A 25132-nucleotide genomic window follows, 5' to 3' on the forward strand; every position below is an offset into this window, starting at 1 on the left:
AGGCGGCTGCCTGACACTTTCATCTGACACTTTCTGTCTCCTCAAGGAGACAGTTCATCAGCTTCTGAAAAACTGTGTCTTCCTGACTCCAAACGAATGAGGCTTTTATGAACAGGACAGCCCAGCTCTTCCTTTGCAGAGCAACACATTAGCTAAAACCACCTGTTCTCTTTGTTCTTTTAACCTAGATGTCTTTGTGCTACATTTTCACAAAATGTACAGTACAAATGCACTTATCCAAATGAACAAAGGGCAAAAAACCCTTCTGTCTGAATAAGTATGTATGTGCAAGATAAAAAATAGATGATGGTGGTTGCTTCTAATACTTCTTTTTCAGACATGGTATAATTTCCACGAGTCTCTGCTTTCCTGTAAAAACAACATATTTCTAGCTATCATGGAAACACCACTGTCATGTGTCAGGGTCACATGAAAAGCAAATGGAAAGCCATCACTATATATATCTCCCAATTTCTCCCCATCTCCCCATTTCCTTTACGAGTGAAATTAGGTAGTTGGGTGCCTCACAGTCTGAAAGCAATATCAGTCTGAGGCCACTCAAAAACAAGATTTTTCTGCATGCTTATGGGACTCTCCTAGGTATTCAGAATTTATCTATCTGTATCTATATCTGTATTTAACCTGTATTTAACTATAGCTATAGCTATCACCTATGAGCTTCCAGGTGCTGCAGAATTTAGGGGGCAGTGATAAGAAAAGTCGGGACTAACATAGTTCATTGACTGAAGAACAAACTTCTGCGTTCAGAGTGAATGCTAAAGTTAAGAATTTCTGATTGTGCTGCTTCCTTTTGTTCACCATAGGGAAACGGGAGACATTCTCCTCCCCAATCACAGCTCAGCTAAAATCCTGAATTGCTTCATTGTTTTTTTTATTGATGACTCTTACTTCTGCCTCAGGTGGTAGGAGGGTCTAAAGCAGGCTTCCTCAACCTCGGCCCTCCAGACGTTTTTGACCTACAACTCCCATGATCCCTAGCTAGCAGGGCCAGTGGTCAGGGATGATGGGAATTGTAGTCTCAAAACATCTGGAGGGCCGAGGTTGAGGAAGCCTGGTCTAAAGACTCTGGAAATTGGGCAGTGTCGTGGAAGGCTTGGAGGACAGACCCAGTTAGGAAGCTAAAGAAGAACTTTATTGTCCTTATTTTTCTAATAAGAACACAGCAGGAAGAAGAAACGCCCAGCTCCACTAAGATGCAATTAATTACAGTGCCTCCTATTGACAAAATTATATAATGGCACTATCAACACAGGCAAACGACATGAATATAGCAATTAAATCTATGGATTGCTCTGCCATGCAATGTTTTTTTTAAAAAAGGAACAGAAAATGCAGGATGAAAGAGTGAATTGGCATGCCTGAGTCTATAAGTCCTTCCGCTGGCAGGTGAAGACTTTCTTGTTCCAATAAGCTTTTGGGAACCGACTGCTTTTAACGAAAGGGCTGCTGCTGTGCTGTTTTTATTATAATTATGGGTATGGTTTTAATACATTTTCTATATGCTTGTTGTAAGCAGCCTTAAGTCCTACCAAGGTATAAATAACTATATTATAATAATACTGTTTATAATATCCTGGAGGTGAACATACCATGAAGCTTTTTATTATTCAGACAAATCACTCCTCATGCTACGCAACAGTAAGGTGCTTGGGTCTGCGATTGGCAGCCAACCCGTATCTTGAACCCACTGTACAGTAAAGGATGGATGTTCTGTTCTTTGCCTCTGGGAGTCACAGGGCAAGGCGGCAAGGCAAGTTGGTTGCTGCAGCACCATGGAGAGCTCCTAGTGAGCTACCTTGACTCCTTTGGGCATAAGGGCAGGATATAAATTTAGTAAAGGACCTGTCCTAAGCTTTACCCCTTTTGGAGAATTAGATGCTCCTAAATGGCCAATCTTTCTCCTTCATTCCATAATTTCCTGCCTGGCACACTCCCTGTGCTCTTGGACTAGCAAGGTACTATGTGACACAATAGCAGTGCTGTCAAGTATCCCGGTTTCCCCGGGATTCTCCCTTATTTCAAGCAGTTTCCCGCTGCTCTCCCTTATTTTTTTATTTCCCTTAAATTTCCCGTTTTTAATGGAAGCAGCTCCTCCCCTGCTGGCCAGGGACTGGGTGGGAAGACCTCGCCTGCTTGGAGAGAAAAGCCTCAGCCCTCAAAGCAAGTGGGAGCTGTTTCCCGTGCTTACAGGGGGGTGTATTCCTCCCCCTGCATCAGCCCCTATCCGTTGCCGCCGAGCCCCTCAGCCAGCCAATAGGGTTAGCTGGTGGGCGGAGCCTGGCTGCCTTTGAGCAGCTGCTGCTTCCTGTCCTGTTTTGATGGGATCAGACAAGAAGACGATGGGGCTTCATCGCGCGGAGCACATGGCTGCCCTCCTCTTTGCTCCGCTCAGAGCCCGAGCCAGCTTGGAGTTTACATTGCTGCTCCGCCCACTTTTGCTTCTGGCTCCACCCACCACTGACATGTGACTGTTCCCAGGATAGGTGAGACTGCTGATCCCTTATTTTCAAATCCGAAACTTGACAGCTATGCACAATAGGTGCCTTGGATCCTGGCTCTTGTTCTGTGGGCACAGGTGCTATGATATCAGGCTCAAAACAAGAAAGCCAAGCTGGTTTCTTAGCTAGTGACATGGTAGCCTCTGTGTTCTGGTCACTGCTATTCCAATTCACTCCCCCCCCCCTGTGTTTTCCTTAAATACTGCATGGTTTCCAACCTATTCACACTTACCTGAGAATGTCAGTGGGAGTTACTTCTGAGTAGTCATGCACAGGCTTGTTCTTTAAAACCATTACTTGAACCACAGTAAAACACACTAAGTAGAAAGATCCACTAGAAACCAAAGGTGTTCTCTTTTTAAAAGGTGTTCTGCTATTAGACGTTTCTTTAAAGTAAACACACTGAATTTGTTCACCATCCTACATACAAAACTCAAGCTCTTCCCATGGTTGTGACTAATCAAGAATGGATGGCTGGGGAAAAATTAATGATGATACAATATAAAATATTTTTATCCGCAACAGATGTAAATTGGGGATCATCATCACAGGCAGTATACTATGTTAATGCCATTGACTCTGCATTGGAATTAACTACGGTGGATGATCATGTGAAAAACTTCAGGTAAGGTCTCTGTTGGATGTGAGTGGATGCTGAGCATGTATGCATCACCAAACTTAATGTACCTCTTTCCACCCTCACAGGCCTCAGTGCATTGTATTAACTGGAGAACCCATGACGAGACCAGCTTTGCTAGACATTGCACATTCATTCACAAAGAACAATGGTCTCTGCATCTGTTGTGAAGTATACACGGTAAGCTCAACCAACATGTGCTAAGGAGAGCTTTACAGAAAATGGCTGACCCCATGAAAGCAACTTGAAGTGGCAGCTGCTCTGTGTGGAAATCTAGGTCTTAATCAGAGGCTTGGGGACAGCATCTGCTCTGCACACAGAATGTCCCAACATCTCTAGGTACGCTGGGGATATCCTGTCTCAAACCCTGGAGTTGCTGCCATTTTCATAGACAGTACAGTGGTACCTTGGGTTAAGAACTTAATTCATTCTGGAAGTCCATTCTTGACCTGAAACCATTCTTAACCTGAGGTACCACTTTAGCTAATGGGGCCTCCCGCTGCTGCCACACGATTTCTGTTCTCATCCTGGGGCAAAGTTCTCAACTCGAGGTAACTCTTCCAGGTTAGTGGAGTTTGTAACCTGAAGCGTTTGCAACTTGAGGCGTTTGTAACTCGAGGTACCACTGTACTGAACTAGATAGACCAATCATCTGACTAGTATAAGGCAGCTTCCTGTGTCCGTATGTTCGTGATGTGGGTTGCCCCCACACTGTCACAAAACATTACCATTGGTAGTTTGCAGAAGTAGAGTCCCAGTCCAATTGCTGTGCATGAAGTGCTTGCTGTGTAGATAGAGTTGCCGTATTTCAAAAATTGTTAAGCTTTTTGGGGGCACATACTCACATTGTTGAGCTTTTGGGGAGAAACCTACCCCCAAAATAGTGATTTTAAGCTTTTTGAGCTGATTCCGCTGTTTTTTCCAATGTGTTGCCATAAATCTGGGTTTTCCCTGACATTTTGCAAGTTTGGGAAAACTCCTCCCCCCAACACCATTTTTACACCTGAATTTTCCTGACGTATGGCAAGCACCTGCCAACAAGGGTATGTCAAATAGCCTCCAGGTATATTTTTAATTTCAGTTTCGTTTGTTGAAAATATTGCAATCTTACCTTTTTGGCAAGGGCCTCACAAGGGAGCTTACATGACCAATGACCAGACAATATACAAAGTGAACAAACTATTTAACTAAATACAACAACGAACCACAAACAAAACATATTTGAATGCTTCAGAAGAAGACCGCTCAACCCCAGAGAGCCCCAAACGGGATTAGTAAGTCAAGATGGGTTTTATATGATGCAGGCTTAAATGCTAACTTTTCCTAATTTTAGAATACACTCTGGAATAAGGAAAAGGTCTGTTTTGGAGACTAATGTGGTACATGTTGTTTTCAAAGATATTAGACTCAAGTTCAAATAGCAGGGCAGTATCAGCAGATTTCCTGAGATGCTCTTTATCATGAGATTGATCCTAAATAATTAAAACAGGGTAGAATTGTTGCACAGTCCAAAGCAGAAGCTAGATGCTCTTGCTCCACCCAGTTGACCTACACAACTGAAGCCAATGGAAGTTTTATTGCTTATTCCAGTGGGGACATAATTAGAATCTATAAGAGTTTCAGATCAGCAAGGGGTTTTTTGGGGGGGGGTGTTGATATATTTTTATTTCTACCAGCATTTAACATAAGCATGCTATGCTAGTGTAAGCATTTTAGCTGCTTTCTTCCTTCTTTAGAGATTTAATGCAAGCTTAGTTTCATTGGCTAAATAAAAAATGTGACACGATGAACTTCTGTGATGTGTAACTGGGAAAAGAAGAGAGCGATGAAACAGGGATTTGCTGCAAGCAGGACTCCTATCATGCCCAGAAAGACTGCACAATTACACTTACCTGGCTGTCTTTAAAAAACAACAACAACACCCCAACTCCTGTGTAAAGAATACTACTTACGCTGTGCCTGAAAAAAGAATTTATAGTCGAAATCTATAATAATAATAATAATTTATTATTTGTACCCCATCCATCTGGCAGCGTCTCCCCAGCCACTCTGGGCGGCTTCCATCAAATATTAAAATACATTTTAAATATCACAGTTTAAAAACTTCCCTAAACAGGGCTGCCTTCAGGTATTTTCTGAATGTCAGGTAGTTGTTTATTCCCTTGACCTCTGATGGGAGGGTGTTCCACAGGGCAGGCGCCACTACCGAGAAGGCCCTCTGCTTGGTTCCCTGTAGTTTTGCTTCTCGCAGTGAGGGAACTGACAGAAGGCCCTCGGCGCTGGATCTCAGTGTCCAGGCTAAATGATGGGGGTGGAGACGCTCCTTCAGGTATACTATGTTGCAAACCAGTTATTCCAATGCCAAATTATCCAATTTGCCTTATTCTGAACCCAGAATTTAATAATGGAACTAACAGTCAAGGAACCTGGCATGTATTTAAGGCACATTGCAAAAAGATCATGCAGACCCAAGTGGTGCTTTATGTAGGACTTCCCTGTCTTCCTTAGAAGCTGGAAATAGCAATGCAATATTCACCTGAAGCTTTTAGTCATAGCCAGCTGCAACTGGGCTTGATGAACACATGTTTATCTTTTACAGAACAAGGCTGCTGGGAACTGACTTTATTGTTATTATTTATTTGATTTCTATCCCATTTTTTCCTTGAAGGAGTTCAAGGTAGCATATATATTGTTCTCCCCCCCCCCCATGTTATCCTGACAACAACCCTGTGAGGTAGGTAAGGCTAAGAGAAAGTGACTGGCCCAAGTTCACCCAAGTTCATGGTTGAGAGGGGATTTGAACCCTGCTGTTCGAGTTCCTAGTCCAGCACTCGATGAATGGACTTGTGAACTAGCTGTTGTGTTGGCACTCACCACTTGGCACTCACCATTCCCAGGGGCCGGATCCAGCCGAATCACCTTCTAAATCCGGCCTGCGGACGGTCCGGGAATCAGCGTGTTTTTCGAGTAGAATGTGTCCTTTATTTAAAATGCATCTCTGGGTTATTTGTGGGGCCTGCCTGGTGTTTTTGCATGAGTAGAATGTGTGCTTTTATTTAAAAGGCATCTCTGGGTTATTTGTGGGGCATAGGAATTCATTCTTTTTTTATTTTATTTTTTCAAAATATAGACCCACAAGGTCTGAGGGACAGTGGACTGGCCCCCTGCTGAAAAAGTTTGCTGACCCCTGGATTAGACTGTTAACAGTGTTAACCCCATGCTATTCCCTGCCCCTTATCGAAGAGCTACGGGGCCCACTTCTCAAATTATATTTTCATACTTGTTTCTGTCAGCTCTCACTATACCTAAGTGGTGTTAACAGGCTTACCCCCTCCTTGAAATAGAAAATGAGTGATGTTGGCAGCAGGTTTCATTTCAAAAGGTTGAATCTCTGCAGAACCTTTGTGGAAATGTTTTTTTGTTTTTTGACATTCTTTCCATCACCCCTTGCAGAGCAGATTCAGTTACTCCTTCAAAATCACACTATTGTGCGATGCATAATACAAAGTCCTCTCCCTAATATATTATTGTGTCACGCAGGGCCCACGCAAGCTGTGCGTTACAGAGATGAACAGCGGCATGGCAACGAAGCAGGCCTGGCTGACAAAGAACAAAAGGAAAGCCTTTTATGCTGCAGTGGCTGCCGACAGCTTTAGAGACGGAGTCAAAAGTCTCCTCCAAGTAAGCTCTTTATTTGCACGGCACATGCAATGAGCATGACTTCAAAGAAGCCTCCGTTACGTGAAGAATTTCTCTGCATCCCCCCCTCTCTTTCTCTCTGTATTATGGCTTACTTCAGAAATAATTCTGGGCCCAGGCTATGCAACTATGAAAGAAACTAATCAATGCCATATTAAATGGCCCTGTAGTAAATGGAGATGCCTTAAGGATGTCTCACAAATGTCTGAGACTACCCAAACAAGTTCTATTGCATTACATCTAATATTTTATGTGTTATAATATTATGCTGCAACTCATTTGTCGCATAGCGGCAGTTTCTTTATCTTATCCACATTGTGTGGCAGATGTTTATACCGAGAAAAAGAACAAGCGAGGCCCCAACATATATTGCAGTCGCTGCAAACATAAACAATACCTTCAGGTTTTATCTGTAATGTAAGATCTGTGATGGTATCCAAGTCATTAGTTGATGGTGCAGTCTTCAAAGGATAAACATGCACATTGTGAACCAAACTTCAACATAATCCTAGATCTCCAAACATATCAGCAGACTAAAGTTAGGAGAATGTTGTGGGTAACAGGAGAGGATATATTGATTAATATTGTCCTTCCTAACTCGCACTAGCAAGTTTCTTTATACAGCAGAGTCCATTCCCTCTCTACACAGCAAGAAGCTGGTTGCAGACTCATGTGAGTCTCTTAAGATAATAAGCAATTCAATCTGCCTTGCCCAGATTGAGATATGTTCTAATATTCCAGTTAAGACCCCTTTGATCCCTCCTAAAAGAATAAAGACACAACAGTCTTATTCATAAGTAACAAAAAGTAGTTTTTTTGCACAGTGTGTTCCCTGAAGGCAGGCTTTAGGCTTAAAGTTACAAATATGTACATACAGGTTTACCCCCACATGGGAGATAACCTAGGGACTTCTGGCTGACAGCCAGCAGTTCAGTCCAGGTGAATCAGGAAGCAGGCAGGACAAAAAAGAAGGGAGGTGGCTACATGACTTGGCCTTTTACCAAGTCTGGAAAGGTCACACCCACCTACTAGTCACATGCAAAAGGAAGGATGCTCCAGGCCAGGAGGAACAGGCTGGACCAAACATTCCCTTGCATGTCTACTCTAGCAAAACAAGGAATGTTGTATTTGACTGCTCCCAGTGGATTACATCCCACAAAAGTTAATAGCCTGCAATTATATTTAAGTTTCCAAAGGCTTGCTCCTCCACAGCCAACACTGATATATTGTTTACTAGCCTCTTAACTACCTACCATCAAGTAGACTTGTGGAGGAGGGATGGAGTCATTTGTTCCCCCCACACCTTAAAAGATGACTTTAGAAGAATGTCATCTCTCCTCCCCGTTCCCTAGCTGCACTCCCATGCCAATTGTTAAGGAAGACCCTTTCCTTCCTCTGCAGCTCGTGCAGACTCACTATTGACATCTGTCTGTCTCGAGAGACAATGGAAGAGTGTGCCGTTGAGGATAAACTCTCCATTGGAGAGTTACAGCACCTGCTGTGGCTGTAGAGACCAATATGGGAAAGACATGTTTTATTGCAGATGGGGCAGATGATAGGGTTGCCATATCCCCAAAAGTGAAAATCCAATTGGGGGGGGGGGGGAATCCTCCCAGATGCCATTTTTGCAGCCCAATTCACGGGAAAACCCAGACATATGGCAGCCCTAGCAGATGAAGGCATCTGGTTTCACTGTTACAGACGCACCATGGTGTTTTTTCACTCCGCACTCCCCACCCCCGCCCCAGCAGTCATTTCTCCTCTGGTTACTGCTGTGGATACATAATCTGACTGACTGTCTCAATGCACTGCAGACATCTGCAAGGGATTCCCACATGGTCAGGTTAATGTTGCCAGTCTTCATGCCATCTTTGCAGACATCTTTATAATGCAGAGCTGGTCTACCAATGGGCCTGGTGCCTGAAGCCAGCTCCCCATAAAGCACATCCTTGGGGATCATCTCCCAAATCCCATACTGTGTACATGACCAAGCCACCGAAGACATCACTGAGAAACAAATGAGACTATGCTGGGAATGCGAGCTTGGAAGAGCACATATTTGTTTTAGGGATGTAACGATCTATCCTTCCTCTGTGAGTCCTCTTACTTGCTTGCATGGAATTTCTGGCTACCTATAGCTACCAGGTGAGTTAAATACACAGCAGCAGCACAGGTGAAATCTAATAGATGAAATGCTAATAACACTCCTCTTCTTTGTCTCGGTATGGAACTGAATGTTACATTCAAATCAAATCAAATACCATTATTGGCATCGCAGTATAAAACATTTCAAATCACTGGGATAATTAAAAAGACAAGGGCGAAGCTGTCGAGGGTTAAAGGGTCACATTGTGGTCATGTGCACGTAGATATTCTGCTATGCCCAGTCTATTTCCCGAGGGGATGGTTCATTTGGGAACCCTTTTGGGTAAAATTGTGGCTAAAAAGGAAGCTACTGGAGCAGTGATATCATTGTCCTGATCTGCCAGGAGAAACCTCGTTTGGCTTCTTCTTGCAGTTATGGGCCAGAGATCCAACATTTTGCTCAGCATCAGTTGACGAGGTCTACTGTGTGCAGTCTAAGAGAATGGGGTCCATTGAATCATGTACTCCTTGGTTGCAGGCACACAAACAGGCTTGATATGGAGTATGTGAGAATCTGCCTTTAGTCACTGCAGAAGGGAAAGCATTTAATCTCATGAGCATAAAGGCTTTTCAATGGGAAGGGAGTAGTAAATTCTTTAGGTATTTGGCACAGGTTCCGTAGGATGTTGTGATACCTAAGGCCTCCGGAGAACAAGATCTTGGAGTATGAGGTAACAAGCACTCTTGGGACGTGGACTGCTCTATACCATCTGGATGAGATGTGTTCTTCAAGCATAGAGGTTAAGAAGGAGTTAGATGTTCTACAGTGGACTTTCAGCCTGGCCTTGATTGTAGAGAGAGCCATGCTTTGGTTTCCATCAGATGTTGGCTGGTTTCAGCACATAAGGTTAGATAACTTATGCATTTAGGGGCACCAAGGAACTGACATTCTCAGCTAGCCTTTTAAACATTTCCTGGAGTTCCAGACAATAACACACAAATTCTGGCCCCCTAAATGTGTTCAGCTAGGTGTGAATTATTTCCTAGGCTGCTAGGAATCCTGCAGTCTGATTCAGCAAGTTCAAAGTAAGTCCTGCTGTGCTCAACAGGACTTACAAGTAATTGTGTTTAGGATTGCACCAATAACTTAAATAAAAGGACCTGAATAACTACTCTTAGAACTTTTTTTACAGGAATCTCATGCCATGCTTTCATAATGGGTGCTGCTACAAACCTGGTGCTATCATGTTAAAAATGAGCACATGAACAGTAACATGAAAACTCTGTTGATCTTAAATTATTAAATCGTTTTAATGAGCAGGAATCAGAAAAAAATTCAAATGAATGCTAATTTAGCAAAGCTACATTTCTGTCATCTAAAAACCATTTATAGCTGAGATGATTTAGAGCTAATCTTTATATGTGCTGCTTGGGTACAAGCATGAAGGACACTCACCAAATGTAATTTAATCTCAAATCCCTCCAGAACATTACTTCAGTTATCTTTTGCCATTATTCCTCATTTCGGTTGAACCTTGCACATGCATCTTGTTAAACACAGCCTCTTAATATTACTAGGCCTCCGGCTTGGGCAGGATGAGACCAAATACTTTGGTGCTTGGATTTAAAAAGGACTGGAAAGAAGCCACCGCAGTAGAAGTTGAAAATTACATGGGTGTCATACAGTAAGTTGAAGCATTTAGCATACTGCTTTGGGGCACAACTGGAACTGTTTGCCATCTCTCTCCATAATTGCACAGTGTTTCTCGGACTTGGGTCTGCAGCGGTTGTGGGACTACAACTCCCATCATCCATAGCTTGCAGGACCAGTGGTCAGGGGTGGTGGGAGTTGTAGTCCCACAACAGCTAGAGACCCAAGTTTGAGAAACACTGCAATAGTGTCACAACAAAGACACCATCAAACTTGAGGATTCCAGTTTCAAGCAGTGGACCACACAGTAAGGAGGAAGGAGTAATCAAAACCCAAAGGAGTAGGGCTATGACAGACTCACCACTACATCTGTAGTCCTTGTGCCTCATGTTGGCCAGGGCATAAGATGGTGGCAATGTTTTCAATTTTTGCTGCACCAGTTGGCACAGCTGAGGGCCCTGAGAACCACCAGCCCTTGGGGGATCCATGAGGCTTTGGGTCTGCTAGATCTGGCACCCAACCTCCAAATACCCCATTGTAAGGTCCTTGGATGGTTGCTCATGAGAAACCAGGCAAAACTCCGACCATTCCTTTAGTAGTTTATTGTGCAAACTATTTACAGTGCAGAGCTGAAAAGTTCATGTCTGTATCACCCGTCGGCAGAATCCGGGAGTGGCACCTTCTGGTTCTGACCCCAACAAAGGAGTTTCGGTATACGAAATCCCCGCCTCCCCTCCTTTCGTTTCACTCCTCTGTGCATTTGGGGCAATGGAAGTAACGCATCTCTCTCCTCGCCCGCTGAGCAAGGGGAGTGCGGGGTCTCTCCAACATCTCGAGAGCCTCGGCTCTCCATCCCCTGGTCATCTTGCCCCTTCCCACTGGAGGCATTGCTGCTGCCTCCACTGGAAGAGGAGGTGCTACTGGCCAGGTGGGGCCGAGGCTCTCTGTAGCATCCTGAGAGCCCTTCCACCACCCTGCGCTGAACCTGGGACAGTTCCCTGACACCCATTTTGGGACTTCCTGTTGACAACTACTGGTAACAGCTTTCCCACCTGATTGGTCAAAACTGGGACCTCCAACATGGCAGAACCCCCCCCCCCCCATTGTGGCAGAAAACACACATTATAACATAATGTCCTACACAGCTTCCCCACCCCCTGCCAGCACTATGAGATGTTTAGGGCTACAACCCAAAACCAGTTTCTGTGTCACATGCATATTGTTATGCAGAGCGAAATAGTCATCATGCTTGCCATTAAAAGCATGTATTTTGATGGCCACATTACAAATTTTAAGCCTGTTTCAAAACTGTTTAACTGTCATGGCTTCCAGTACAAGAATCCTATAGACTGCAATTTGACCAATAGCATAGGACAGCCAGCCAAGAGTTATTGGCTACTTCACAAAATTACAATTCCTGGAGTTCTTGGAATGACCCATGACCATTAAGCTAGTTTCAAACTATTTTAAATTTGTTAACCTACACATGCCTTGAAGTAGGAAGGTTTCTTTTATTCTGTTGTACATTCATTGATTTCATTGGCTTAATTTGAAATGTAAAATTTGAAAATTTAATAAAAAACATTTTTAAAAAAGAAAGAAATAGGAAGGTTTCTCTGTGAAAGAGCCATATGTCTGAGAGCAAGATAACTTGATTAGGCAAGCAAAATCTACTTTGTGCTTCCCTCCATGGCTCAAACTACAGGTTGCAGGGACTGCCAATATTCTTTCATCTGCATTTTGCTTCATTTGTTTTTTAACCCCGAACAACCTGGGCATACAGAGCCCAAGCAGACGAGTGGCAGGAACAGATAAACTGCATAATTTTTTTCCCTCCTGCTCTCCCCTCCCAAAAAAACAACAACTCATGGAACTTTTTCACTGGCAGGAAAATGCAGAGAAGATATTTCCACTCATGGATTAAAAAAAAAACACCATGGGAAACAGTGATTTTTAAGCAACATCTTCCTTCTGCATCTACTACAGTGGTACCTTGGTTCTCAGACTTAATCCATTCTGGAAGTCCATTCCAAAACCAAAGCATTCCAAAACCAAGGCGTGCTTTTCTCATACCAAGAACAAACTTAGATGGTCTCTAAGGTGCTATTTTTTATTTTATTTTTTTTTTAAAAAATAGTTCAGTTAAGGATAGAAGTGGTAATATTATAGGTGACTATGGCAGTGATTTTGGGAGCTGGAATCAAAAAAGCTGGGGAATCAAAGCATTGTTGATGGTTAAAGGAGAGAGTGGGGGGAGGATTCAAAACTTTAGAAATCCATTTGTTTCTCATACTGCCTGTGAAAAATGCCCAAGTAAACTGTCACTATTCCAATGCTGTGTTAAAACAATTTATATGCATATATACATTTATATTTTGTTCCAGTGATGCATTTGACTTTGACTTTGGTGTGGTTGTTGCTCGAATAAGCCAAGGGTTTGACATATCGCAAGTCCTCCTGGTTCAAGGTATGTTGAGACTTAATGAACTGAACTTCACATAATTTGTGCGCTAGAGGCATTATTTCTGTAAACAAGCACATTTCCTCAACAATTCCACTGGTTTCCAAACGCACCAGCTCAATTACTTTTATGGCATGGCCATTGATTTGGTTAATTATCTTCTCTGGAGATTGGGAAACTCTTAAGATATGTATAATTAGTGGGGGATTTTTATGCCCCATATTTGCGATAAAAGAAATCAAATGGAAATCTAGACATAAAAGTGGAGGAGGGGAAGATAATCAATGGGCTAGAAAGCTGTGCTGTTCCCGTAGAATTGTCAGAGAAAGATTTTCAGTAGATAACATTGAATCTGGGGGGGGGGAATCTGGTCAGGATTCAGATCACCAGGTAATAATAGGTGAATGCTCCCCAGGTGCACAGCAGTTTTCACTGTATGTTCAAAGCATTCCCCATTTAGAAAACAGAAGTTCCTCTGCTTGAGGAAATTCTCACATCAGAACTGGCAGGCTATCATTCAGCCCTGACAGTGAGGTCCAGCTCCGAGTGGCTTCTGGCGGTTCCCTCCCTGTGAGAAGTGAGGTTACAGGGATCCAGGGAGAGGGCCTTCTTGGTGGTGGCACCTGCCTTGTGGAATGCCCTCCCATCAGACATCAGGGAAATAAACAACTATCTGGTTTTTAGAAGACATCTGAAGGCAGCCCTGTTTAGGGAAGCTTTTAATGTTTGATGTTTTATCGTCTTTTAAAAATTCTGTTGGGAGCCGCTCAGAGTGGCTGGGGAAACCTAGCCAGATGGGCAGGGTATAAATGAGATATTATATCATCATCATCATCCTCAGCATCTCCACCCTGGGATAAGCCCACAGACAGCTGGGTAAGATCCCAGGAGTGGCCAGGAACAGTTAGTAAAAAGAAGAAACGAACATGCAAACATATCCCAATCCATGATCAAGACCCCTGGGGATGGGAATGTTGGAAGGCGAAGGATAGAAGGGCAGGTTGGCATATAGTCTGAGATCCAGATCCTGGTGAACAAGGACTCACAGTTATAAGGCTTTCAGCACCATGGACAGGTCTCTAGAGGTACCTACCCTAGTCTACTGGACAAAACAAAATAAAGCTCATACCAAGAACAAACTTAGTTGGTCTCTAAGGTGCTACTGGAAGGAATTGTTTTATTTTTTATTTTGTTTTGACAATGGCAGACCAACACGGCTACCTACCTGTAACTAGTCTATTGGAGTTCCAGCTCCAAGTTCCTACATCATTCTCAGCCCAGATTACTCCTCTCAAGCTGCACTCCTTGCCCCCGCCCCATAGACAAGCAAAGGGCCTTAAAGGGACAGTCCTTCAGCCTGGTGCTGAGTGCCCCATCAGTCAGTCTTTTACCTTTTTAAAAATCAGTTGGTCTTGCCTTTCATTCCAGAGAGTTTCCAGAAGGGAAAGATTCCCCAAAAAATATTAAGAGCAGGGCAGGGAAATACTAAGATGAGGAACCTGTGAAGCTCCAGATGTGGCTGGACTGCAACTTCAGCCATCCCTGACCAATGGCCATGTTGGCAAAGGCTGGAGATAGTTTCAATCTGCCAATATCTGGAGAGCAACGAGATTCTCATCGCTAATCTCCAAGAATTAGCCTGAAATTAATATTTGGTTGTAATCATAATGCAAAATTGCGACTCTCTGCTGCCACCTGCTGCCTTTCCTAATTTCTACCCACAGTTTCTATCCTCAAATTGCTCAGAATCCACACGCAAATATTAATGGTCTAACTAAGACTAAGTGAAGTATTTAAGGTGGGTCTTACTCTGTACACACACAAATCTCTCTCTTATCAAACTGGAACAGAGGGACAAATACAGCTGAATTGTTTACTGCGTTCTAGTACAGTATATAGAAAATCAAACCTTTTTTCCAGCCAAATAATCCTGTGATCTGTGTGGCTACAATTCAGGTCAGGACAGTGTTCTATTCATTGGTTTGTCTCCAGAAGAATTACCTGTTATACAGGTATCTCTTACTTAAAACTGAAATAGGAAAAAGAAGATAAGAGGAACAATAAATTACAACAGAATTTTAAACAAAGAAATTGCTTTGTTCACATTCAATTACGTTTGTTTGTTGTTGTTTTTTTAAAGGACAGTCTGTACTTTACCTGTCTTTTAATTTTGATTAAACATGAAAGTGGTCATAATCATGCTAAAACCATATAGTTACATGGGAATGTAATTTAAAGGAAATTATATTTCTGCCACTGTCCTTACTGTGGAACTAGGTATACTTTCTGTATCACCTTATTTACAGCATTACTTCGCAAACAGCACATTCCAGTATCTGCTTGTTCAGAAGTGATTCCCATGGAGTTCAGTGGGGTTTAGGATTGTAGCCCAAATCTCTTTCCACAGGAGTAGAGATGAGAGTAGAAATGCGAAGGCCTGGGGGAAAAAACGGAAAAATAGGGGGGAAACAGTCCCCCCCCCCGTTTTTTCCAAAGCCCTTTTTAAAGAAAAATGGGGGGGGGGGAATATTCAAACTATATCAAACAGTTTGGTTCTTTTTTCAATTTTTCTGGGGGGGGGAATATTCAAACTATATCAAACAGTTTGGTTCTTTTTTCAATTTTTCCGGGGGGGGGGGGCGGCTTTGGAAAAAACAGAAAAAAACCCTGATTTTTCCAGGTTTTTTTCCAGGCCTTCCCATCTCTACACAGGAGTATTTGTCCAGAATACAGTGAAACAAAACAGAGAAATGAAATATTTGTGCTGGACACTGGCCATGCTTTCAGTTTAAGTTTGCATACATTAGCATTATTAGCATATTGAGCTTAGAAGTCAACACAAGAAACTCTGAAGAACATTTTTTTTTTTTGTTCCTGCATAAGGGTCTATTTAATGCAAGGTAATTGCGGCCAATGAAAAGCAATTTCATTCACAGCACATTCATACAGGTGCAAATGCCACAGATCTAACTGGATCTTATCTGTCTTTCTCAACTCACAAGCAATTGTTATTTCCAGTCTTGCATTCTTTTGACAGAGGAATTGAAGAAGCTGGAGCAGGAGAGGCAAGTTCTAGAGGCTACCATTAAGGACAGCGAATTTGAAGAAGGAAATGGCGGCATCCAGAGATACTTCAGAAGAGCCGCCAAGCTCAACATTACAAAGACTATACCCAAAAAAGGCAAGCCCTGAAGCTGAATGATACAATACATAATAGCTTATTGGTCACCAACTAGTTTTCCCGAAGAACCAATTTCAGAAGGGAACCAAAGGGTATCCATGTTAGCCTATTGCAACAAAAACTGTCAAGTATATTGTGGCACCTTAAAGACAGATTCACTGTCATTTTTTGAAGCTGCATTCACATGGCATTAGCCATGACCAATACTGATCCTGTAGTTTCTTGACATATACTGCTGTTTGATGCATTCCTCTCAAAGCTCAAACCAGCTTCAATCTGATTAAAAAACTGGATGGGGAGCAAGTGATAATGCGAACATAACCTAACAGCCATCATTCATGTGCAGATGAGCACACAAGTGCACATGACAGCTTAATGAATAGAAGTTCCAGGGGTGGGAAAACAGAAAAGGTCATGTGCATCAGGTGAAGAGATCCCTGCCCCCTCTCTGACGTGAACTACTCCATGCAAAGTGTGGGAATGTTCAGGGAGGCAGGAGAGGATATATTGTTTATTAATATCCTCCCTAACTTGCGCTAGCAAGTTCTATAACTTTGCAGAATTTTACATTTAAACACACAGTGGGTAGCTGGTTGCAGGCTTGTTTAAGCCTCTCACTATTAGCTTCCTGGTAAGTTCCCTTATATCCCCCTTAAAAGAATAAACACACCACAATCTTGTGAAAAGTACAGTGGTACCTCTGGTTACGAACTTAATTTGTTCTGGAGGTCCGTTCTTAACCTGAAACCATTCTTAACCTGAGGTACTACTTTAGCTAATGGGGCCTCCTGCTGCTGCCGTGCCACTGGCGCACAATTTCTGTTCTCATCCTGGGGTAAAGTTCTTAATCCGAGGTACTACTTCCAGGTTAGGGGAGTTTGTAACCTGAAGTGTTTGTAACCTGAGGTGTTTGTAACCCGAGGTACCACTGTATATAAAAGAAGTTTACTCACATTCAGTTCTCAGTTGGATCCTTGAAGGCAGACTTAGTTACAAAGTATATACATGTGGATTTACCCCATATTGGGGGGGGGGATAAATCCCAGTGACTGCAGACTGACAGTCACTGCAGTTCACACAATGAAAGGAAGATGGAAAAGAGAGGGGAGGGCTGCATGCAAGAGGAAGTATGTCCCAGCCCAGGAGGAAACAGGAAGTTCTGACTGGCTGGACGAAACATCCCCTTGCATGTCCACTCTAGGAAAACAAGGAATGTTGTACTTTACTGCTATCTATGTATCACATCCCGCACAAAGGCAGCTTGAAATGCAGTGTGGGTAGAGAACAAACTCACTGCATTTCAAGCCACTAATCTCACAGCCTTTTGAACAGCTGAATGACACTAACCAAACATAATTCAAAGTAGCGACAAGTTATTTAAAAACAAAAGAGAGCGGTTCTCGCTCACTTCGCTCTAGTAAATCCATATTCCGTCCCCTGGGTTATTTAACTTAAATGTAGGATCCATGAAGTCCTCAAAGGCTAAATAAGCATTTTCCATTGTACTTCCTGCCTCCCAAGTGCTAAGATGGTGCGCTGTGGAGCACTTTCGCTGATTGTGCATAAAGGCTCTGAGTGTGTCCTCTCCTTTCAGAAAGCAGCATTAGCACAATCTCCTCGATGCATGTTGGGGAATTCAACCAGCGGTTGCTGGAAGCCAGCGCTCAGTTTAAAAAAAAGCAAGGGAAAGGTACCATTGACGTGTGGTGGCTGTTTGATGACGGAGGTAAGTCACTGAAAGGAACATCACACAGTGATGGCATGGGGGAGACTGAATAGTCAAGGTAGGATTTGCTAAATAAAATAAAAATAAAAATAAATAACCAAGTATCTGAAAAAGTTAAAAATCGGGGGAACACAATTTTAATAGCAATAAAAGTGGCTTTTTATTCTTATGTGTTGTTCTAATTTTGGTATATAATTCAATAAAATCTGTCTACCCAGGGCTAATACTCCTAATTCCCTACATGCTCACTCTCCGCAAAAAATGGAAAGATTGTAAATTAAGGATTTTTACTGGTGGAAAAGTCACTCGCCTGGAAGAGGAAAAGCTAATGTATGTATGCCTTGTATCTTCTGCTTAAGGTTTCGTTGCTTATAAAGATTATTTGTGCATGAGGAGAGGGCAAAGAGAGAGGGAAATTGCTGTTGATGACCTTGTATTATCAGTCCTAATACCCAGAACAAACTTAGTTGGTCTCTAAGGTGCTACTGAACAGTTTTTAATTTATTTTTATTTATTTCAACAAAACATGTCCTCTGTCTGCTCTTTTTCAAGCTAAGCAGGGTCTGGTATGGTATCAGAGGGGTCAGCAAACTTTTTCAGCAAGGGGCCACTATCCCTTAGACCTTGTGGAGGGCCGGACTATATTTTTTGGGGTGGAGTGGGGGAAAATGAACGAATTCCTATGCCCCACAAATAACCCAGAGATGCATTTTAAATAAAAGCACACATTCTACTCATGTAAAAACACCAGGCAGGCCCCACAAATAACCCAGAGATGCATTTTAAAGAAATGGACACATTCTACTCATGTAAAAACACGCTGATTCCCGGACCGTCCGTGGGCTGGATTTAGAAGGCAATTGGGCCGGATCCGGCCCCCATGGATTAGATGGAGGTCCGCATGTTGAAATTCCTGCATTGCCGGGGGTTGGATTAGAGGACCCTCAGGATACCTTCCAACTCTACTTTTCTGTGATTCTATGACTGTTACTTGGTCCTGAAAATAATGCAAGCGCTCCAGCCCATGTAGCCCACTGCCTTTACTTCCCACTGCTTTTGGTTTTCAGCTAAATCAACTAGCTCATCCATGCCATGTTCACCACGTTCTATAACTGAGAAGTACCAATGAATGCACTTTTACTCTGTTTTAACTCTTTAACTAGTTATTTATTTACCAGCATTCTGAACCACAACGCTAAAAATACACCTTTCCTTTTGTTTTCAGGATGGCTTCACTTTTAAGCAAATTCAGAATAAAGTTTGCTGACATTCACATCATTGGTGATATCAATATGAAACCAAACAAAGAGAGGTAAGAGCGGCTTTTTTTAAATAAAAAAGGCTGTAATCCTATAACACTTAACTGGGAATAGGCTTCATTGAAATCAGTGTGGATTAGTTCTGAGTAGGCATGTATAAGATTGTACTGTAATTCAGAAATTGAAATAAGTGAAAATACGATGGATTTTATTTTAGTAGATTTCTAAAAAAAAACAAAAGTACCATATTTTTCCACGTATTGGACGCTCCCATGTGTAGGACTCCTCCTATTTTTGGGGACCCTAAATTAAGAAAATGGGGGGAAGGATTGCCCAGAGGCTAACAGCCCCATGCGTCTAACAGGTCGCCTATCAGCTGTTCCCTCACTGGCAATCGCTGAGCTTTTGGGGAGCAGAGTTGAGCTTTTTTGGGGGGGAAGAGTGGTGAAGCTTTTTTCCAATTACTTTTAGCACTTTTCGCCTTTCCCGTGGAGCCTCTGTACAGTATTCTGCTTGCCTCCTCCCACTCTGTCTGCCCTACATCTGGAAGGGAAGTGGTAGGCAGTTCGTTTTTGCTGTGCAGTGTCTTCATGTGGCTCCATTTGTGCGCGGGCGGCACGTTACACAGGAGGAGCGCACCCCACAGCAAAGGCGCGGAGGGAAGAGATATCTTCAATCGATGCGGCCAACTGGAGAGGCAGCACCTTTCCTGCGGTGCATTCTCAGTCTGCTTGCCTCCTCCCACTCTGCCCGCCCTACAGGCAGAGGCTGCATGGAGGAGGCTGCATGTGTGATCTATTTTTTCTGCGTGGCATCTTCGCGTGGCTCCATTTGTGTGCGGGTGGCACAATGTTACCCAGGAGGAGTGCAAGGCGCAATGTTTCGCTGATGTTAAAGGCGCAGGGGGGGATATTACTCCAATCGCCATGCTCCTCCTGTGTAACATTGCGCCGCCCACGCACAAATGGAGCCGTGCGAAGACACTGCATGGCAAAAACGGACTGCCTAAGCCTCCCTCCCCACTGTAGGGCAGGCAGAGTGGGAGGAGGCAAGCAGACCTTTTTGTTGTTGTTGCTTCCTCCACAGTTTTAGTAATGCAGCCAAACAACAGGAGTCAAAACAAGGAAAAGAGAAAAGTCTTGTTTTCTTCTTGTGTACACAGAAATGAATGTAGTGTAAAAGGTAAAGGTAAAGGGACCCCTTACTATTAGGTCCAGTGGCGGACGACTCTGGGGTTGGGGTGCTCATCTCGCTTTACTGGCCGAGGGAGCCAGTGTACAGCTTCCAGGTCATGTGGCCAGCATGACGAAGCCGCTTCTGGCAAACCAGAGCAGCGCACGGAAACACCGTTTACCTTCCTGCTGGAGCGGTACCTATTAATCTACTTGCACTTTGACATGCTTTCAAACTGCTAGGTTGGCAGGAGCTGGGAGAGAGCAACGGGAGCTCACCCCGTCGCGGGGATTCAAACCGCCGACCTTCTGATCAGCAAGCCCTAGGCTCTGTGGTTTAGACCACAGCACCACCCGTGTCCCCATGAATGTAGTATACTTTGGTGCTATGTTTTATTCTACAGTTAAGATAGATAAAAAGCTTAGCAGTGACAAATGCAGACCTGTCTAGACAAGGTGTTTCCACAATGAAGCTGCACATATATAACGGAGCATAAAATCTGATGCATGAAGTTTAAAGATTTTGAATGAAATTCAGCCACAATTCCAAAGCCAACAGTCTATCCCATATCATACCTTAGAATATCTGTGAAATAATGAGTTAGAGTCCCGCTGTGATGCCTCCTTTATAATTTCTGTTCCAGCTGGAAATTCTTTGAAGAGATGATTGAACCATACCGCCTTCATGAAAGCTGCAAAGATTTAACAACTGCTGAGAAATTAAAGAGAGAGGCACCGTGGAAAATCACTGATGCAGAGCTGGAAGCAGTCAAGGAAAAGGTAAAGAGCAATACATGCCATTACTTTTGACATTGTGGGATGGCTAGTCGAGAAGGAAAATTGTGCACAAGCGCTACCTGAGAACAATAAGGCAAATCTGGTAGGTCACAAAGGAAAAGAGAACCTAGCTTCATTAGCTGTCAGTAAATTGGTGAGCATCTCTTCAAATGGTGAAGTTTGGCAGAAAACAGTATTTAATTTGAACCCCTTGTATAGAATTAATGCAGGTGCACTGCTACTAGTCAAAACACCTGCTGAATGATATTTTTTTATTTATAGCATTAATCTGTCCAGAGGGGACTCTAGATGGCATTCAGGCTTTAAATACACTGCTTCTAATGTTTCAGGATGGACTGGTTCCAATCGACAATAATAAACCACTAGACTAAGGGCATATGCGCAATGAAATATTTTATCAGTTTTTACACGGCCCTGTGGTAAACCACTGAGCTTCTTGGGCTTGCTGATTGGAAGGTCGGTGGTTCAAATCCCCACAACGGGGTGAGCTCCCGTTGCTCCATCCCAGCTTCTGCCAACCTAGCAGTTCAAAAGCATGCCAGTGCAAGTAGACAAATAGGTACCGCTGTGGCAGGAAGGTAAACAGTGTTTCTGTGCACTCTGGCTTCCATCACAGTGTCCTGTTGCGCCAGAAGTGGTTTAGTCCTGCTGGCCACACGACCTGGAAAGCTGCCTGTGGACAAACGCTGGCTCCCTCAGCCTAAAAGCGAGATGAGTGCTGCAACCCCATAGCTGCCTTTGACTGGACTTAACCGTCCATGTGTCCTTTACCTTTTACCCATCCTCTGCACTTGGTCTGTGGGACTCTCCGCAGGCCAGACCACACCTTCCTTGAGTGGTTCTGCTGGTTTTCCAGGGAGGATGGAGAGGGGTGTGTGTGTGTGTGTGCGTGTGTGTGTGTGCAAACCTCTGACTTTTGCATGGCTGCAATATTATCTACTAAACAATGACAAATATATTGATTGCTCTGCTTGCTTTTACACATAGCCTCACCTGTCACTGGTACAAGGGCCTGGGAGGTTGCCCATGCTGGAATGTGGGCCATTGAGCTAAGAAAGATCCCCTGTGCTGAAGAATCCCAGGAACTGCAATTTGGCGAGGGGTTTTTGGGTTGTCTGCATCACATTTCAAGTCCCTAACAGAACAATGTTACTCCAAGGTTCCTTAGGAAGAGGGAGTGAGAATTCAGTTGAAGGACACCATCCTATCCACCCTTATGCTGGAAGTAAATTCCATTTAATATAGTGGGGCTTTCTTCTGAATAGACATTCATGGGGCTGCACTGTAAGTCGCTGATATACCGTAGATATGCCATAGCTATTGAATGTAACAAAATGGGAAGCAGAAAAGTAAAATTACTGGAAATGTTGAAGCCATGGAATAAAACCCTTTTTGCGGGGGGGGGGGGGGGGGAGAGGTAAGAGACAGAAATGTTTTTTTTATTTATTGGTGGGGGGAATTAAAAATGCAAAACAAAACAAAAAAAGCAGTATCATTGCCCAGGCAAATTTAGGAAATATGCTGTGTTATCTAGGTAGGCAGCATTCTATAGGGAAAGTAGATTATATTCTATCTTCCCTCCAAATAAGTAAAGGATTCTTTGCAAAAGGTGCCCGTGGAAACTGGGAAATTGTTGATCTTCAGTAGGATCATCAACCCGCAAACATGCAACAAACCAGTTTTAAGAGATTTAAAAATTAATCTCACTGTTTCATGTCTCTTAAGTGAAGTTATACTTTATAGCCATCAGTATTTCATTAAAAATAGTAAAGACTAAAGAGACTAAAAATAATTTTTGGTGCATATTAATATGGCAATGACAACAGAATATGAAATGTTTGAGGGGTGTTTTTTTTTTAGGTTTTCCTCAAGCAATCATAAACTTAATGCTTCCAATTTGCAGCCCATATAATTTAGACCAAGTATGATTTACAGAAGTATGACCTTTGTGAATGTTTTTATGATCACTAAACTCTGCTTTAAGTCATCTGTCAAGACCCCCAGCTTTTTTATTGCAGTAAATTTTGTTTCTTTTTAAACAGAGCTACCGCCAGGTCCGTTTGAACGAACTCCTTCAGGAACATTCTAGGGCTGCTAATCTGATTGTTCTGTAAGTGACACAGATTTAATTTTTATTTGTTCAGAAAGCAAGCCATACTTTGCCAGGAGATTTCTAAGCAAGAACTCAAGGTCAAACTACAGTGGTTCAGTGAGGTTCACTGGTGTCTATAAGGCCCTGTTTTTGAAGCTGTTAATGGGAATGAAAGCAATGTACTGTACAGGCTTTTGTTGACTTTTTAGCTAAGATTTTTGTGCTATTATTTGATTGTTCTTTTAAAATGTACTTTTTTTAAACCCGAGCAAGGAAAGTGTGCAAAATGGCACCCCTTTAGTAATGACTGTTCATTTCAAATGACATTCAGGGATAGAAATGTTATTTGGAGGGGAATATTGTTGTATTACTGAAGAATATTACTAATACTTTCATCCTATTCCATTCAACAGGACTCTACCAGTAGCAAGAAAAGGAATTATATCTGATTACCTCTATATGGCTTGGTTAGAGATTCTCTCAAAGAACCTGCCTCCAGTTTTGCTCATCCGAGGCAACCACAAAAACGTGCTAACGTTTTACTCTTAGCAAGCAAAACCTGGAATCAAATATATGCATTTTGTACACATCAGTGACACCAACGTATTTTTACAAACGCTGAAGAGCAACCGGGTCCCAGGATCTGACACTTTACAATATACACTTCAACGACTGAAAAAATCACTTTGATGTCGCCATTTGACAGCAAAATCCAAATCATATATATAGTTAATAGATATACACTAAAAACCAATTTGAGTCTTCCTGTGCTCATGCTTACATAGCCAAAACCGAAATACCAATGCAGAAGAGGTCTCAGCAGACTTGCAGTAACCCCAAAGATGGTGGAATAACAACCAGTCTGCAGGGAGAAAACTAAGGTGAAAAAAGAAACCCATAGAGCTTCTAACCTCACCTGTTCTTCATGTGTTCTTCTTTGGGTGTGGTCCTATTCCTTTCCAACCAATATAGTATGAACATTAGAAGCTGCCTTATACTGAGTCAAATCATTGGTCCATCAAGCTTATTACTGTCTATACTGACGCAGCAGCTCTCCTGGATTTCATAGAATGATAGAATTGTACAGTTGAAAGGGACCCTGATAATCGTCTAGTCCAACCCTCTGCAATGCAGGAGTATGCAGCTGTCCCATTCAGGGATTGAGCCTGCAACCTTGCAATTATCAGCACCATGCTGTAATCAACATATAGATGCTGTAATCAATTTCAGACAGGAGTCTCTCTCATATTTTCCTTGAGATCTATGATGAGACCTTTTGGGTGCAAAGCAGATGCTATATCCAGCTACGCCTCCTCCCCAAATTATTTGGGGAAGGATTACATTAGATTAAAATGAATTTCAAGAGATGACTGTCAATCATACTAAATCAACTCAGTAGGTTTCAAGTCAAATTTAATGAAATGCCAATTTAAATTTTTATAAGATTTCATCTGAACATCATCATTTATTATTCTAGATTTATAATTTCAAGGAATATAATGAAATACATTTGTGATAAATTTCTACAGGGCCTTGAAATGAGTTTGATATTGAATATTTAAAATGTGTTCTAATCTGATCTGATTAGTAAAAAATACTTTTCCTTGGACTTGCATCAATATGTTGAATATTTCAACATGAAATCAACTAAAGTGAATTAAAATATGACTTCAATGATTTTATAATGCAAGTTTTGATGTATTGTTTCTTACTGTTTTACCATTAACATTAAACTCCAGGTGAGGGGTAGCCTGTTGCAGGCCTGTAGCATCTTAAAGATAAACAGTACAATCCTATGCATGTTTGCTGGGAAATTGTTGTGTTCAATAGTTTACTCCTTTGTAGGTGTATT

The 25132-nt window shown here is 42.5% G+C and overlaps 1 protein-coding gene across 4 annotated transcripts in view; it reads left to right on the forward strand.

The window, feature by feature from the left end:
* Positions 1-24203, forward strand: part of SLC12A1 (solute carrier family 12 member 1) — a 65541-nt gene extending 41338 nt beyond the window's left edge. For 3 of the 4 annotated variants that reach the window (XM_033167103.1, XM_033167105.1, XM_033167104.1), the window contains 12 exons: positions 3045-3144; positions 3225-3336; positions 6697-6837; positions 10519-10625; positions 12976-13058; positions 16090-16233; positions 17828-17959; positions 18178-18289; positions 19185-19271; positions 21035-21170; positions 23231-23298; positions 23694-24203. In XM_033167103.1, the coding sequence (XP_033022994.1) occupies positions 3045-3144; positions 3225-3336; positions 6697-6837; positions 10519-10625; positions 12976-13058; positions 16090-16233; positions 17828-17959; positions 18178-18289; positions 19185-19271; positions 21035-21170; positions 23231-23298; positions 23694-23829 (1358 nt within the window). In that variant the 3' untranslated portion in view covers positions 23830-24203. Of the gene's footprint in view, positions 1-3044; positions 3145-3224; positions 3337-6696; positions 6838-10518; positions 10626-12975; positions 13059-16089; positions 16234-17825; positions 17960-18177; positions 18290-19184; positions 19272-21034; positions 21171-23230; positions 23299-23693 lie in introns of those variants that run through there. The other variant, XM_033167107.1, reaches the window with a different exon arrangement.
* The last annotated feature ends 929 nt before the right edge of the window (positions 24204-25132 follow it).

This window comes from Lacerta agilis, chromosome 13 (assembly GCF_009819535.1).
Source record: "Lacerta agilis isolate rLacAgi1 chromosome 13, rLacAgi1.pri, whole genome shotgun sequence".
NCBI lineage: Eukaryota > Metazoa > Chordata > Lepidosauria > Squamata > Lacertidae > Lacerta > Lacerta agilis.